Source organism: Nelumbo lutea, chromosome 5 (assembly GCF_056320005.1).
Source record: "Nelumbo lutea isolate HS-2025 chromosome 5, American lotus-T2T, whole genome shotgun sequence".
NCBI classification, from domain to species: domain Eukaryota; kingdom Viridiplantae; phylum Streptophyta; class Magnoliopsida; order Proteales; family Nelumbonaceae; genus Nelumbo; species Nelumbo lutea.
In genome coordinates this window covers 4506492-4520276 of record NC_142688.1, presented here as the reverse complement: position 1 = coordinate 4520276, position 13785 = coordinate 4506492, and the positions used below count along the sequence as shown (strand labels likewise).

General features: G+C 33.4%; 1 protein-coding gene across 1 annotated transcript; it reads left to right on the top strand.

The window, feature by feature from the left end:
* Positions 1 to 8587: 8587 nt before the first annotated feature.
* Positions 8588 to 11750, top strand: LOC148849939 (putative methyltransferase TCM_000168). The gene is made up of 4 exons (XM_088947075.1): positions 8588 to 8740; positions 8807 to 9211; positions 10767 to 11039; positions 11230 to 11750. Exons 1-4 carry the CDS (start codon positions 8630 to 8632, stop codon positions 11578 to 11580), a joined length of 1140 nt encoding a protein of 379 aa, XP_088803201.1. The 5' UTR covers positions 8588 to 8629; the 3' UTR covers positions 11581 to 11750.
* Positions 11751 to 13785: the final 2035 nt, after the last annotated feature.

Below are 13785 nucleotides of genomic sequence, written 5' to 3'. Positions count from 1 at the left end.
AAAATTTAAAACCAATTTGAAATTCCATGTATATATATATATATATATAATATACATACATACATACTTACATAAATATATATAAACTCAAGGAAAAATATAAGCTTTGTATAAAGAATTTTGATACAATTCCATTGTTATATATTCACCATATTAAACAAAAATAAATATGAAAATAATAATTACTTTTATCGATGATGAAAATAGAATACATGATTTAAATTCAACCGAAAAAGCAAAATGGTTTTTCAATCCAAGTGATTGATTAGTGGTTAAATTGTCCATGTCAAATAGATGTTATTATTAAATAATAAAATACATAAAGTTATAAAAAATATAGAAATTTGTCGATAATTTTGGGTACATTCTATAATATTATATATTCATCATACAAAAAGTGCGATTAATGAGAATTATTTTCGTTAATGATAGAAATGGGATAAAAATTAGGAATAAAAAGTAAATAGCATTAATGTCTAACACATGACCCAACTAATTATGTCAAATGGTTCAATAATTTAATTAGCTAGGTCATCGTATGCAACTGGTTTGGTAGGGATGCGAACATATCAAATCATATTTGAATTAGGGTATATTCAAATATGATATAATCCAAAGATTCGACCGATCTCATAAATATTGATTCGAATCCAAATCTAATCAAGATGTCAGATATTCGAACCTGATTAGATCCTATTTAGTTGCTTAAAAAAGTAATAAATTATTAAAATAAAATAAAAATATAACAGTTGAAATAAAAAACAAAAATATAAGTATTTTTTCAACTATATCCATCATATAAAAAGTTTACAAAAATGCAATATAAATAACATATTTATAAATAAATAATAAATAACATTTATATTATATATAAATAATATATACTATAATATAAATAACTGATTTGACCACAATATTAAAAACCAATGTTCAAACAATATATCGGAATTGCATTTCATCTTGGTAAATAAGTAATTTTTATTATCTCATAAATTAAATAATAAAAAATAAAATATATTAAAAAAATGAGAATTATTGTTAGTAAATATAGAAATGGCTAAAATACAAAGAAAAAATGAATTAATGTCTTAATCATAGTCCATTTTCTTGGTTAAATAGGTTAATGGTTCAACTAGGTAAGGTCCTTTGGTTACTGATTATTATCATCATCATCATTTGGTAATGCCATGTACAAAAATAAATGCGAAAATAAAAATTACTTTTATTGATGATGAAAATGTAAAACATGATTTAAAATCAATTGAAAAAGAAAAAAAATGGTTTTTCCATCCAAGTAGTGGGTTAATGGTTCAACTATCCATGTCAAATTAATCAACACATGATGTTATTATTAAATAATAAAATACATAAAATTATAGAAAATATAGAAATTTGTAGATAATTTTGGGTACATTCTATAATATTATATATTCATCATATAAAAAAAAGTGTGGTTAATGAGAATTATTTTCACTAATGATCGAAATGGAATGAAAATTAGGTTAAAAAAAAAAAAAACAAAGAGCATTAATGTCTAACACATTACCCCACTAACCACTCAAATGGCTCAATGATTTAATTAGCTAGGTCATTGTAGGCAAGTGGTTTGGTAAGGATGCAAATAGATTGGATTGGATTTGAATCAGGGTATATTTGAATTCGATTCAATCCGAAGATCTGATCGGATATCATAAATATTGATTCAAATCTGAATCTGATCAATATGTTGGATATCCGAATCTGATACGATTCGATTTAATTAAAAAAATTATTAAAAGGAAAAGAAAATATATTAGTTAAAACAAAGAAAAACAAAAAATATAAGTATTTTTAACTATTTTTATCATATAAGAAGTTTACAAAAATGCAATATAAATAACATATATATTATATACAAATGATATATATATATATATATATATATATAATTTGACCATAATATTAAAAACCAATATTCGAACAATATATTGGAATTGCATTTCCTCTTGGTAAATAAGTAATTTTTATTATCTCATAAATTAAATAATAAAAAATAAAAATATAGATTTTTTTTATAAATTTTATAGAAAATTTTGAACATGCATTAATATTGTATATTCGTTATATTTAACAAAAATATGCTTGAAAAATAAGAATTATTGTTAGTAAAGATAAAAATGGCTAAAGTACAAAGAAAAAAAATGAGTTAATGTCTTAATCATAGTCCATTTTTCTGATTAAATAGGTTAATGGTTCAATCGGTAAAGTCATTTGGTTGTTGACTATCATCATCATCATCATCATCATTTGATATTGCCACATGAAACGCACATATACTTTTACTAGTAGATTTTTAAAGAGAAAGAGACCTAATGGATTGTTGATTCTTGAAAATTGTGTGTGTGTGAATGGACTAAATTCCCAGTTATAGACGTCACTTAATTTATTTTTCTGTTTAAAAAATGCACAAGACATTTATTTATACAATTACTTCTCAGTTGATTTTCCCCATTACTTTTCATTGAATTTTCATATTATTTGAAAAATAGTAGAAAAAAAAACACATGAATTGATGCTTGATTGTTGGTTTGGATTACTTGGTATTTTTAATTGTTTTTTACAATTACTTGACAATAATCAATTACTTGAAATGAATGAATCAATTCAAAAGAATCTCTATGAAAAAAAAAAAAAAAGCTTCTCCTTGTAGGTATTTATCTGAATTGAGTCCGGATTTGTTAGATATTAATCACTTGCTATGTAACCAATGTGAACACGCTCAGACGCTCCACCATTGTTACTTTTTTTTTTTTTACTATTTCTGAATTATTATTTTTTGATTAATTCTTATGTTTTGAATAACTGGTTTATGATCATTTATTATTACTTTTTTGCTACTTACTATTTGTTCGCTGTAATTTTAATCTAATATTTTGTTTGAGTACTTTATTTATTAAGATTTATGATTACTTTTTATTTTAATTTGCTACAACCCATCGCTCTTTTTCTCTGAGGTCTGGGCTTACAATTTCTCCTCCATCACTCCATGGTTTCTGACTTTCTGCCATCCCACTCCATCCCCCTCTTCAATTGAAGAAGACAATGGGACAGACCAGGCTAGGATGGGGTTGTCGAGGCCCAACCTACTACCGTACTTGGGCCTAATAAAGATAGAGAGAGAGAGATCGAAAGAAAGAGAAGAACAAGGAGGGACGAGGGAGAGGATAATTAAAAACAATAAATAATTATTATCTAACTTTTATTTGTAAAAATTAATGATTTCTTCAAAATAATATTTATATACATATGTTATTAGAAAACAATAAATCAGATAGAAATAAAAATACACCTATATAATAAAAATAAAAAAAATAATATATGATTTTATAAATAATAAAGTAATTAATAATAAAAATAATAATTGTGAAAAGTAAATTTGTAAATGGTAAATAATAAATAACAAGAATATATGAATTTGAAATACATTAATTTTTTTTTCTAAGAGCAATATATTCTCACTTACATCAATTTGAAAATTGAAATCTATTATGGTGTTTGTAAGCGTGGGCGCTTTTTGGGACCGATTTTCAAGAAAAAATGCCCATGCTTTCAAAACCCATTTTTCACAAAAAAATGCTTATGCCACGTAGGCAGTGAGCAACACTATGCTATTTGGTAAGATGATTTTCATCACCGTTTTTCATGTATGTGTTGACAGGTAAACAACACATAAGATACAAATCAGTCAACCATTGGGGGAAATGGTTGTGGAGTCCCAATTTTCAAGGCATGCTTGATTCTTCAATGATCGGCTGAACCAAACAATGAGATACATGGGCATTTGTTAATAATAATAATAATAATAATAATAATAATAATAATAATAATAGAAATAGAAATTATAAAATAAAATTAATATTTTTATAATGAAGTGGTTGTTTAATTTTCATTTAAATAGTTAATACTAATTACTTAATTATCTAATTATATAATTATTAATGAAATAATATTTAGAAATTATTATTATTATTATTATTATTATTATTATTATATGTATTACTTTTTGGATACTTACTATTTTTTTGCTGTAATTTTAATTTATTATTTTTTGAGTACTTTTTTTAATTAAGATTTGTGATTACTTTTTTATTTTAATTTGTTTACAACTAGCTTCCTAGATCCAACCCATCACTCTATGCATCAAATGCCTTTTCTTCTAGGGTTTGGGCTTACAATTTCTCCTCTTTCACTCCAAGGTTCATGCCATCCCACTCCTCTCCCTCTTCAATTGAAGATGGCCATGGGCTAGACCTGGTTAGGATGGGGTAGCCCAACCTAGCCCATACTTAGGCCTAATAATATATGCCCATACCATACTACATACATACATACATACATACATACATACATACATACATACATACATGCATGCATGCATAATATGGACAATTTCTCTCTGTTTGCGAAATGAAATATTTCACTTCAACAAATGGAACCTTACAATAGATTGACTCGTATTTGCCCTCTTGCACGTGTGGCACCTTTCGACCACCTTGTAGATGTCATTAACTGGCATCCCTACAGGTGAGTTGTGGCACTTGAGGACGAGTTCGACTTCCTTCAGGGCAACGCCTGTTCGAGCAGCCTTTACAACATTGCATTGGAAATATCTCCCTACTCATGTGCTTTATTTCATTGGGAGATATTCCCGATGCAAGGTTGCAAGAGGCTGTTGGGATGGTGTGAGCATGGGCTTGCCTTGACTGAAGCCGATCTCCTCGAGGACTGATGCTCCCGTGTGGCGATTGTTCTATGATTCTCTCTCGTCAAATCACACTTGTCACTCATGAGTTCACATTAGCCCCCTTCAATTTTTACAAATTTAACCATTTTTTCCATATTGCCTCTTCATATAAAAACATACACACCCGACTAAATTATCTATCATGGTTGAACATGCCAGTGTTCAGTACAGCTGGGTCTCGGATGGGGCATATAGTGAGCATTGATGTGTTCAACGATGATAGATAGTTCAATCGGGTGTATGATTTTGTCTCCAGCTCATCCAGACTGTTTTGCAGGGGCCTCTTGCCACAAGAAAACTAACTTTGAAAATGGGCCCTAGACAAAATAGTGCATCTAGTATAGGTAGAGCACGTCAGTATGGATGAGCCCAGATTTCCTACTCACATTTTCTACCCACTTTTTACTTGCAGTGAATTGCAGCCACACATCTCTCTATTCATAATAAAAAATGTATGGCTCCAATTCACAACAGTAGAGAGCAGGTAAAAAAAGTGAGTAGGAAATCTCGAGTGAGTACTGATTGGTCGTTAACTTTATACGTTAGGCTGTGCAATTTGAATGGGCCCATCCTGAGCGTGGACTAACCTAACTCCAATTTTTACATGGCATGGAATTAGGCCCAAAACCACGGGTTTATCCATTTTTGGGGCTAGGCCGCCTACACATTAGATAACCCAAGCCCAGTTTGCCTTGACTACACCCAACTTAATTAGTTATTTTATTTCCTTTTTATAGTCGATAGGTGAAACTTTTTTAACCCCACGGGGTTTAGGTTCGAGCTCTAAAAATCGAGCCTGATTATTTTTGGGCCAGGTTTGAGTTTTTCCAATAAGCTTAACCGATAATATTAAATATATAATAGAAATCTAATATATACATTGATAATATATAATATATATTATATAATAGTAAAATTAATAAATTAAATGTATTAAATATTATATAATATATAATAATATTATTAATATTATATAATAAATATATTATAAAATATCTGTCAAAATTGGGTTTTGTGTTTTATATAAGGCCTGGCTCGGGCCTAATAATGTTTTGTTTATAAAGAGGAGATTGTCTAATACTGCATATATACAAAATATAAACCTTTTTAGGAGATGGTGCTTAAAGCAGTATATATTTAGATTCTTGTTTTTTTTCTTTTAAATTTTTGGAAGAGATTTGGGAATGGATCATCTGAGTGGTGGTATCCATTGTTCACATGGCAACTTTGAAAATTCCCTCATTCTGACCGATAAGGGGTTAAACTTAGACACGTATGAAGCCCTTAGTCATTATCCACTTTCACCTATCACTTCCCATGCGTTGAATCTAAGAGCTAATTAATTTGATTAATTAAAGAGATACAAATAAATAAATAAGAGAAAATGTTCGCTGTCCGCGCTCGGGAAAAGCTTGGCTGTTTGGGAAAAACAGCCCAGACTGTTTAAAGTTTCTTGTACTGGTGCATACGACACGTTAGCATGAATATGAGGTAAAACAGTAATTACAATTAATATTTTTAATTAAAAAGACAACTGAAGAGCTAAATGAGATAACGTGTCTTGTGCATGTGAAGTAACGTGTCATGAGATAACAGCTGAATCCAGATTTTCTTGTCACACCCACCTCAAAGCACTTGCAGCCGCGAATTGAGAGCATCTCTCGTGAATGAAGACGTAATAATAGAGAGATGTTCTTGATGTATGGCTGCAACGTGCTGTCAGATGGATTTGAGTAGGATTATGTGTGGAAGAAATCCGAACTCATGACGGCCCATTTATGGAATTTAGACAGCCAATTTTTACCAATAAAATAACTCATAAGGCCACAAAGAAAGAAAAAAATACCGAAGGAATATTGTGAGTGGAAGCTGTTTATTGGATGAGACAAAAGCTGGTTTGACCGTAAAGCTTATTATTGGGTGCCGGTATCAAAGGACACAGCCGAAAGGACCCGAAAGCCATAATCTTCAATGGATCCCAACTCTCATATTCCACTAACTATCATTTTTAAAAAGTTAATTTATTTATTAATTTTTTTTTAAATAAGGATTATAATAGATGAGGGCAATTTCCTTTAGGGCCCTAATATTAATAAAAGTAATACTTTTAAAAAAATTTAAAAAATAGGTTAATTTTTTGAAAATAATATCAATTAACGATAAAAATATTATTCATCTTCTTCTTCTTGCAATCCATTCAGCAGTGTCGCCGTCCATCGCTGTCCACCACCACTTGCAACAACTTCCCCACCTATCTCCTCCCACCTCCGCCTCCGCCTTCGACAACGTTGCCGGAGGTGGGTAGAGGCAGAGGCAGCGACGACGGCACTAATGGTCATTCCTTTGCCCAATGCCACCACCTCCACCCATCAGCGCTGCTGCCGCTGCCTCTACCTCCACCCACCTCTAACAACGTTGCTAGAGGCGGAGGCATTGCCGGAAGTGGTGGCAGATGATAACTTTGATGAATGGATTGTAAGAGGAAGAAGATGAACAATGTTTTTACCCTTAATTGATATTATTTTTAAAAAGTTAACATATTTTTGATTTTTTTAAAATATTACTTTTATTGATATTAGGGTCCAAAAGTTGCCCTTATGTAAAAACTCTCATACTCCACTAAATCACAGTTGGAGAGTACTGTTAAATCAATGCAGCATCTCAAGATTACCATATTTATATACATTGTATTACACACACTAAGTAGATTTTAACTACCAACTGCTTATTTAATAGTAGGGAAATTAGTTAAATTAGCAAGATCACACAGGAAACTAAGGAGCGTAGACGACAAGGGCCCAGAAAAAGGCGGGGTCTTGATTGATTAGGTGAGAGTTGAGAGACATAAAGCTATATGCAAAGGTATGGTTTTCAAAATCGGACCGGACTGGAAAAATCAAACGTTTTCCTCCAAAATTGTTGATTTTGATCAACGAACCACTGAATCGTTTGAATGGTTTTAACTGTTTTTTATTTTTTTATTTTCTATCAAAATGGGCCAAGCATTCAGTTTGAACGATCTAACCGTTCAACCTGATAACCGGACCCTAATCAGTTCAATCACGGGGTCGGTTTTAAAAACCATGTACGAGGGTGAGTGGGTTCAGGATAAACATTACTCATTAGTTGAGTTCATTTTGGAAGCTTATGCCGTGATAAAGATGCATGTGATTGGTGGAATATGCCATGCCCATTGGGTCAGATAGCTGGGAGCTTAGGTCCATATGCCTCTTTTCTAGCTTCAGTTACTTACATTATGGAGGAAATACATGGGTGTATAGTCCACCGACTCACAAAACACTGTTTCAGTGTGGGCGTTTTAGAAAGTTACACACTGTGATAAAGTAACTTGGGTCTTGTTTATTTGATTTAATTTATGAGTCGTTTAACAAGTTTTTTTGAAAAAATTTTCAGATAGTTTTGACATTCAAAACATATATTGAGTTTTTGCATTAAGATCTAAGTAGTTTGAAGTATGTTTAGTTAAATTATATCTTTTTATAAGTTGGATGTAAAGACAAATAAAAAAATACAAAATATCTATTTGAAGTTTCCCAAAAATTGTTAATTTTGTGCTTTTCGTGTTTTATTTATGTATCTTTTGATGGTTAAATTTACGTGAATCAAACGGTAAAAGACCGAATTAGGATCTTCCAGATTTATAAATAACCAATAGACCACGTGGAAAAATGCACCAAACGGGACATTAGAGTCATTATTCTGTCAGACATATTCTGTTTTGAACGGTGAATGACGAGTCGAGAGTCATAGACCTATAAAGCGTGAAACAAAGCCAGCCGTGTTGATTTGGTATGTAGATAACGAGAGAGAGAGAGAGAGAGGAGAATGGAGGTGCAAAGTATGAAGGCGAGTTCAAAGTTGATGGAAGTTCAGAAAGTACTCCACATGAATGGAGGGAACGGAGAGACTAGCTATGCTAAGAACTCAACATCCCAGGTCAGTCCACTCTTCTGCTTCTTCTTCTTTTTATTTATATTGACCTTATCTTTTGTCTGTGTGAAGAATAAGGTAATATCCATGGCAAAGCCCATAATAAAGAAAGCTGTGCTGGATATGTATGACACCAGCTTCCCAGAGACCATTACCATAGCGGACTTGGGTTGTTCTTCGGGCCCCAACACCCTGTTGGCTGTCTCCGAGATGATAAACATTGTTGATCAAAGATGCCGTCAGCTAGACCGTTCCTCACCGGAGTTTCAGGTGTTTCTGAACGACCTCCCGGGAAACGATTTCAACAGCGTGTGCCAGTCACTGCCATCATTCCACGAGAAGCTCAGGGAAGAGAAAGGAGAAAAGTTCGGACCGTGTTTTGTTGCCGTTGTACCAGGTTCTTTCTACGGGAGGCTCTTCCCCAGCAACACCCTACACTTTGTGCACTCTTCTTCCAGTCTGCATTGGCTCTCTCGGGTTAGTTGGTAATTGGAAGTACGTATATGCGTGGTAATGGTAGCTTAAGCTTGCTAGGTCCATTGCCTTTCAAGCATGGGGCGAGAATCTGGATTAATCGGTTCAACTCGGCTATGGTGGCCATTAGAGCGAGGCCCCCTTTACAATCAATCATGGTTTTCAAAACTGACCGGACCGGACGATTGGACTGGAAAAACCGGGAATGACCGGTTCCGTTTTTCCCCCAAAACTGGATTTTCTCCAAAAACCATTGGTTTTGGTCAGCAAACCACTGACCCGGGCGGTTAATTGTTCGAATGGTTTTGACCATTTTTTTTTTAATTTTTTACCATTCGGTTTGAACGATTGGACCGTTTGACCCAGTAATCGGACCCCTGACCGATTCAGTCTCTGGGTCGGTTTTAAAAACCATGCAATCAATTGCATGCTTGGTCCCATCATGGGTCAGTTCTAATTTATAGCTAGCTAAATCGGCCCAGGATTTGGACACCTCGATTCTAAGTAGGGATGTCAATAGGTTGGGTTCGGCATGGGTTTGCCTCAACCTGACATCGAACCCGATTCAACCTTATAGGGTCTAGCCCAATACCAATTTGACTTGACCCATAGCATTTCAAATGTATTTTTAATGCATTTTGAAAAATAAACTAATTTAAGTTAAGAAATTGTTTTATTGATTTAAGGTATTACTTTTTCCATTTAAAAAAAGAAGAAAACCAAAGTCACAAAACTTAAGGCTGCATTTGGATGCAATGTAAATTTTACATAGGTTCAGTATTGTATGCACTTGGAGAAATAGGGTATAATTATAATCAACTTAAAACTACACTCCAATTTAGTTTTGAGTGTGTTTGGATGGAGTGTAGTTTTACGTTGATAATCGATATAAAACCTCATCAACTCTAAAGTTTTATATTGATAATCGATATAAAAATTAGATCAATTTTTATCAATATAAAACTTTACTCTTCCACCCATCACTATTTTCAAAAAAAACAATATGATCAATGTAAAATGTCATCGGTGTATCTTTAGATTGATAACATTTTACACTGATTGCAAAGTAAGAGACTCAATTCACATCACAAAACCAAAGTGCAAGGCAATTGACAATAATTGGGAACTGTAACAATGACAAGGGGAATAATCTATCACAATTCAAGAGGATATTATAGCATAGGTGAAATTGGATTTATTCCTCGTAGAGCATGCCTTACATGAACCTTACAACACATTACAACTGCAATTTGGGAACATATTCCGATTAATGAGTGACAACATTAAATATGAGAGATGTTCTTAATGCAGAAGTGGGAATTTGGGACAATAAAGCCAATAAAAATTTCTTAGCTAAGACTTAATTTAGTGAGTGATGTATAAATACAAACGTATATATATACGGTGCAAAGCCTAGTGTTTTGTATTTCTAAATTTATATTTGCATCGTATACTCTTCCAAATTGAGCCTAAATTTCTTATAAGTGAAACATCAAGTAGGCGACTTTGTCCTTGTGTTGAGGAGGGTAATTGAAAATTTCGATTTCGTGACATGCAGGTCCCTCCAGGACTGGATGCCAAAGCGAATCCACCAGGGAATAAGGGAAAGATATACATCTCTAAGACAAGCCCGCCTGATGTTGCAAAGGCATATTTAACGCAGTTTCAAAGGGATTTCTCGCTGTTTCTCAAATCGAGAGCAGAAGAAATAGTTGCAGGAGGGCGGATGGTGTTAACATTTTTAGGTAGGATTACTGCAAACCCCTCGTCTGAAGAAAGCTGCTATCTTTGGGAGCTCTTAGCCCAGGCCCTCACAGACTTGATAACAGAGGTAATTAAGTTGCCAACTTTTTATATATCTATCAGCTTGCCTGCGGCCAACTCTCGATTCAGAAGCTCCTGATCAAATATATATATATATATATATTTGTTTCATTTGTGTGTTAATTACTTCTTAATTACTGGAAATTAATAATATAAAATGTATGAATATTTGAACATGCATGGACAATTATTGTCAGGGGATCGTTGAAGAGGAGAAGTTGGATTCGTTCAATGCACCCTTCTACGCACCCTCTGCTGAGGAAATCAAATCAGAGATAGAGAAAAACGGGTCGTTTGAACTTGACTGTCTTGAGAGTATGGCGTTGGATTGGAATCATGATCAGGAAAAGGATGAATGTGATAAATTAACGAAAGCCTTGGGTTTGGCTAGGGCTATCAGAGCCGTTTCGGAATCTATGCTCCAAAATCATTTTGGAGAAAAAGTCATGGACCGTTTATATCAAAGGTTTGGCCATCTGCTGGTGGCCACTGTAAAGGGAGTCAAGCACATCAACTTCATTGTGTCCATGATTAGGAGAAACACATGATATATATATTAGTTGTGTCCTGATTGCTTGCCGCTGCCTCATTATTCTCACCTCCCTCTCTGTGTCAGATGTATTGTATCGTATTTTATCATATCAGTATTAATTTTGTTAACAGTGATACATTGATACTGATAAAGGTGTCAATGAACCAGTTTTGGATTGACCCTGTCCAGTCTAAGATTATTTTGAATGGATTGGATGGACCAATAAGACATATTGAATTGGAGCAATTCGGTTCAAAATATTTATTAGATTGAATTGGAACTGATCCGTTCGTAATAACTTTATATTGGATTGGGTTGGATTAAGCCAATATCTGGTCCATTGATATAAGATAAGAATATATGTGTCAATAGACAAGGTTTGAATTGAAACCAATCTAAATCAAAATAAATTTGAACAGATTTGACGGTCCACACATTGAATTGGACCAATTCAAATTGGTCTAAAACATTTATTGGACTGGATTGGACTTTGTCCATTTATAATGGACTCACATTGGATTGGATCGCATTGGACCAAATACAGTCCAATTGACACCCCTAGATACTGACCCCCTCCCTAGAAGTTTCGTTTGCTACAAGGAGTCACCCTGAACTTTCAGATTTTAGCACTTGCCCCTGTACTTGGCATTCCATCAGTTAATTTTAGAAAATATTCTAATGTAATTGTCATTTATATGTATAAGTATTTTCAAAATTGCTCTAATATCATTTCATAACACCACTTTGTAGAAAATTGATAAGAATCAATACAGAATTTTGAACGGAACTTTTTGTAATTTTAATTTCACATTTAGCCTCAAGGCCGTTAACGTGAGAGGGGCATAGTTTTTACAGAAAACTATGGATATGCCCAATGCAGATTTTTGAATTCCACCGGAGATCATCTTCTCTAATTTTGGAGTATTCTGTTGGCTGCGGCTGGGGCCAGCGCTTGGACCAGGAAAGAAAGAACGCCATCTTTTGATGATGCATCTTTATCCATTCTTATTCTTATTCTTCGGCTAGGGTTATTATTCTGTTGCACTAGCTAGCCTAACTATGGATGATGCATCTTTATTCTTCGGCTTTGCATAGCTTTGAACACCCACGTCCAAATCTGTTTATTTATTGGAAGTAGGATTTCATCTTCACGCCATCCTCCAGCCTTTCCAGCTGTGCATCGGTTGTACGGCATGGTTCGTGCAAAGCGTGTGCTGGGCCGTGCTGATCTGTGGGCCGTTTGAGGCTGTGCCTCTCTCCCTTAAGATATTTTGAGGGGTTGGACTGAGTTTATGCGGGCCCATATTAGGTCGGGTCGGACTGGTTTGTGGATCGAGCCTTGGGCCAAATCAGGCTATGGGTCGGGCCAAAGTCATTTATTTAAAAAAATAAAACCTTAAAATTTTAATTTTATATAAATTTTGATGTATATAATAACTTATATATATAATAATTAAATAAAATAGTATAATAAATTTGAAAAAATTGTTTAATTTATTAATATATTATATACTATATATTATTATATAATTATAATTTATATAGTATATAATATATTATATATAAATATATAAAATATATGCAAATATATATGGGCTGTGTTAGCTCACGGGCTACGGGCAGCATGGCACGACAGTGCGGGCCGAGCATGGCCCGCTGACCTGAAACCTCAAGCCCGACATGACTCATTGGCCCATACAATCGTGCCAGGCCACGACCTGATTTACACCACTATCGGCAACATCTTTCCATAAATGTAAATAGGGAAATTGTCTAAAATTCATCATGACTTTTCAGTATTTCTCTTAAACTTGCTGTAACTTTTTAAAACGTCTAGAGAACCCCATGTTAGTGACTATTTGTTTTTCAAAACTCACCATCCGTTAGAGCAAGGTTAGTGTTCATTGAAAGAAGTTGTCCACATCAGCATAAATATAATTTTTATGACCAAACTTCCCTTGAATGGTATGTCAGCCTTATTAAACATATTTTTGTATCAGCTTATTTTTTATTCACTACACCATTGTTCTAACTAATATCTGATAGAAGTGGACGTTGGGTCCTACAAAGACACGTACCCTCTTCTTGACCAAAGATCTTTTCTTGATCTTGGTTCTTGTTACATTTTAAATTAGGGATAAAGTGACAATTAGATGAGTTTGATTTGAATCAAATGTTCTTTTTTATTAAAAGCTCTACTTTTACTTAAATATGTTAAATG

Coding starts and splice junctions, on each gene's coding strand:
- LOC148849939 (XM_088947075.1), top strand. CDS start 8,630: ATGGAGGTGCAAAGTATGAAGGCGAGTTCAAAGTTGATGGAAGTTCAG. Junction 9,212..10,766: donor GTCTGCATTGGCTCTCTCGG/GTTAGTTGGTAA, acceptor CGTGACATGCAG/GTCCCTCCAGGACTGGATGC. Junction 11,040..11,229: donor TCACAGACTTGATAACAGAG/GTAATTAAGTTG, acceptor AATTATTGTCAG/GGGATCGTTGAAGAGGAGAA.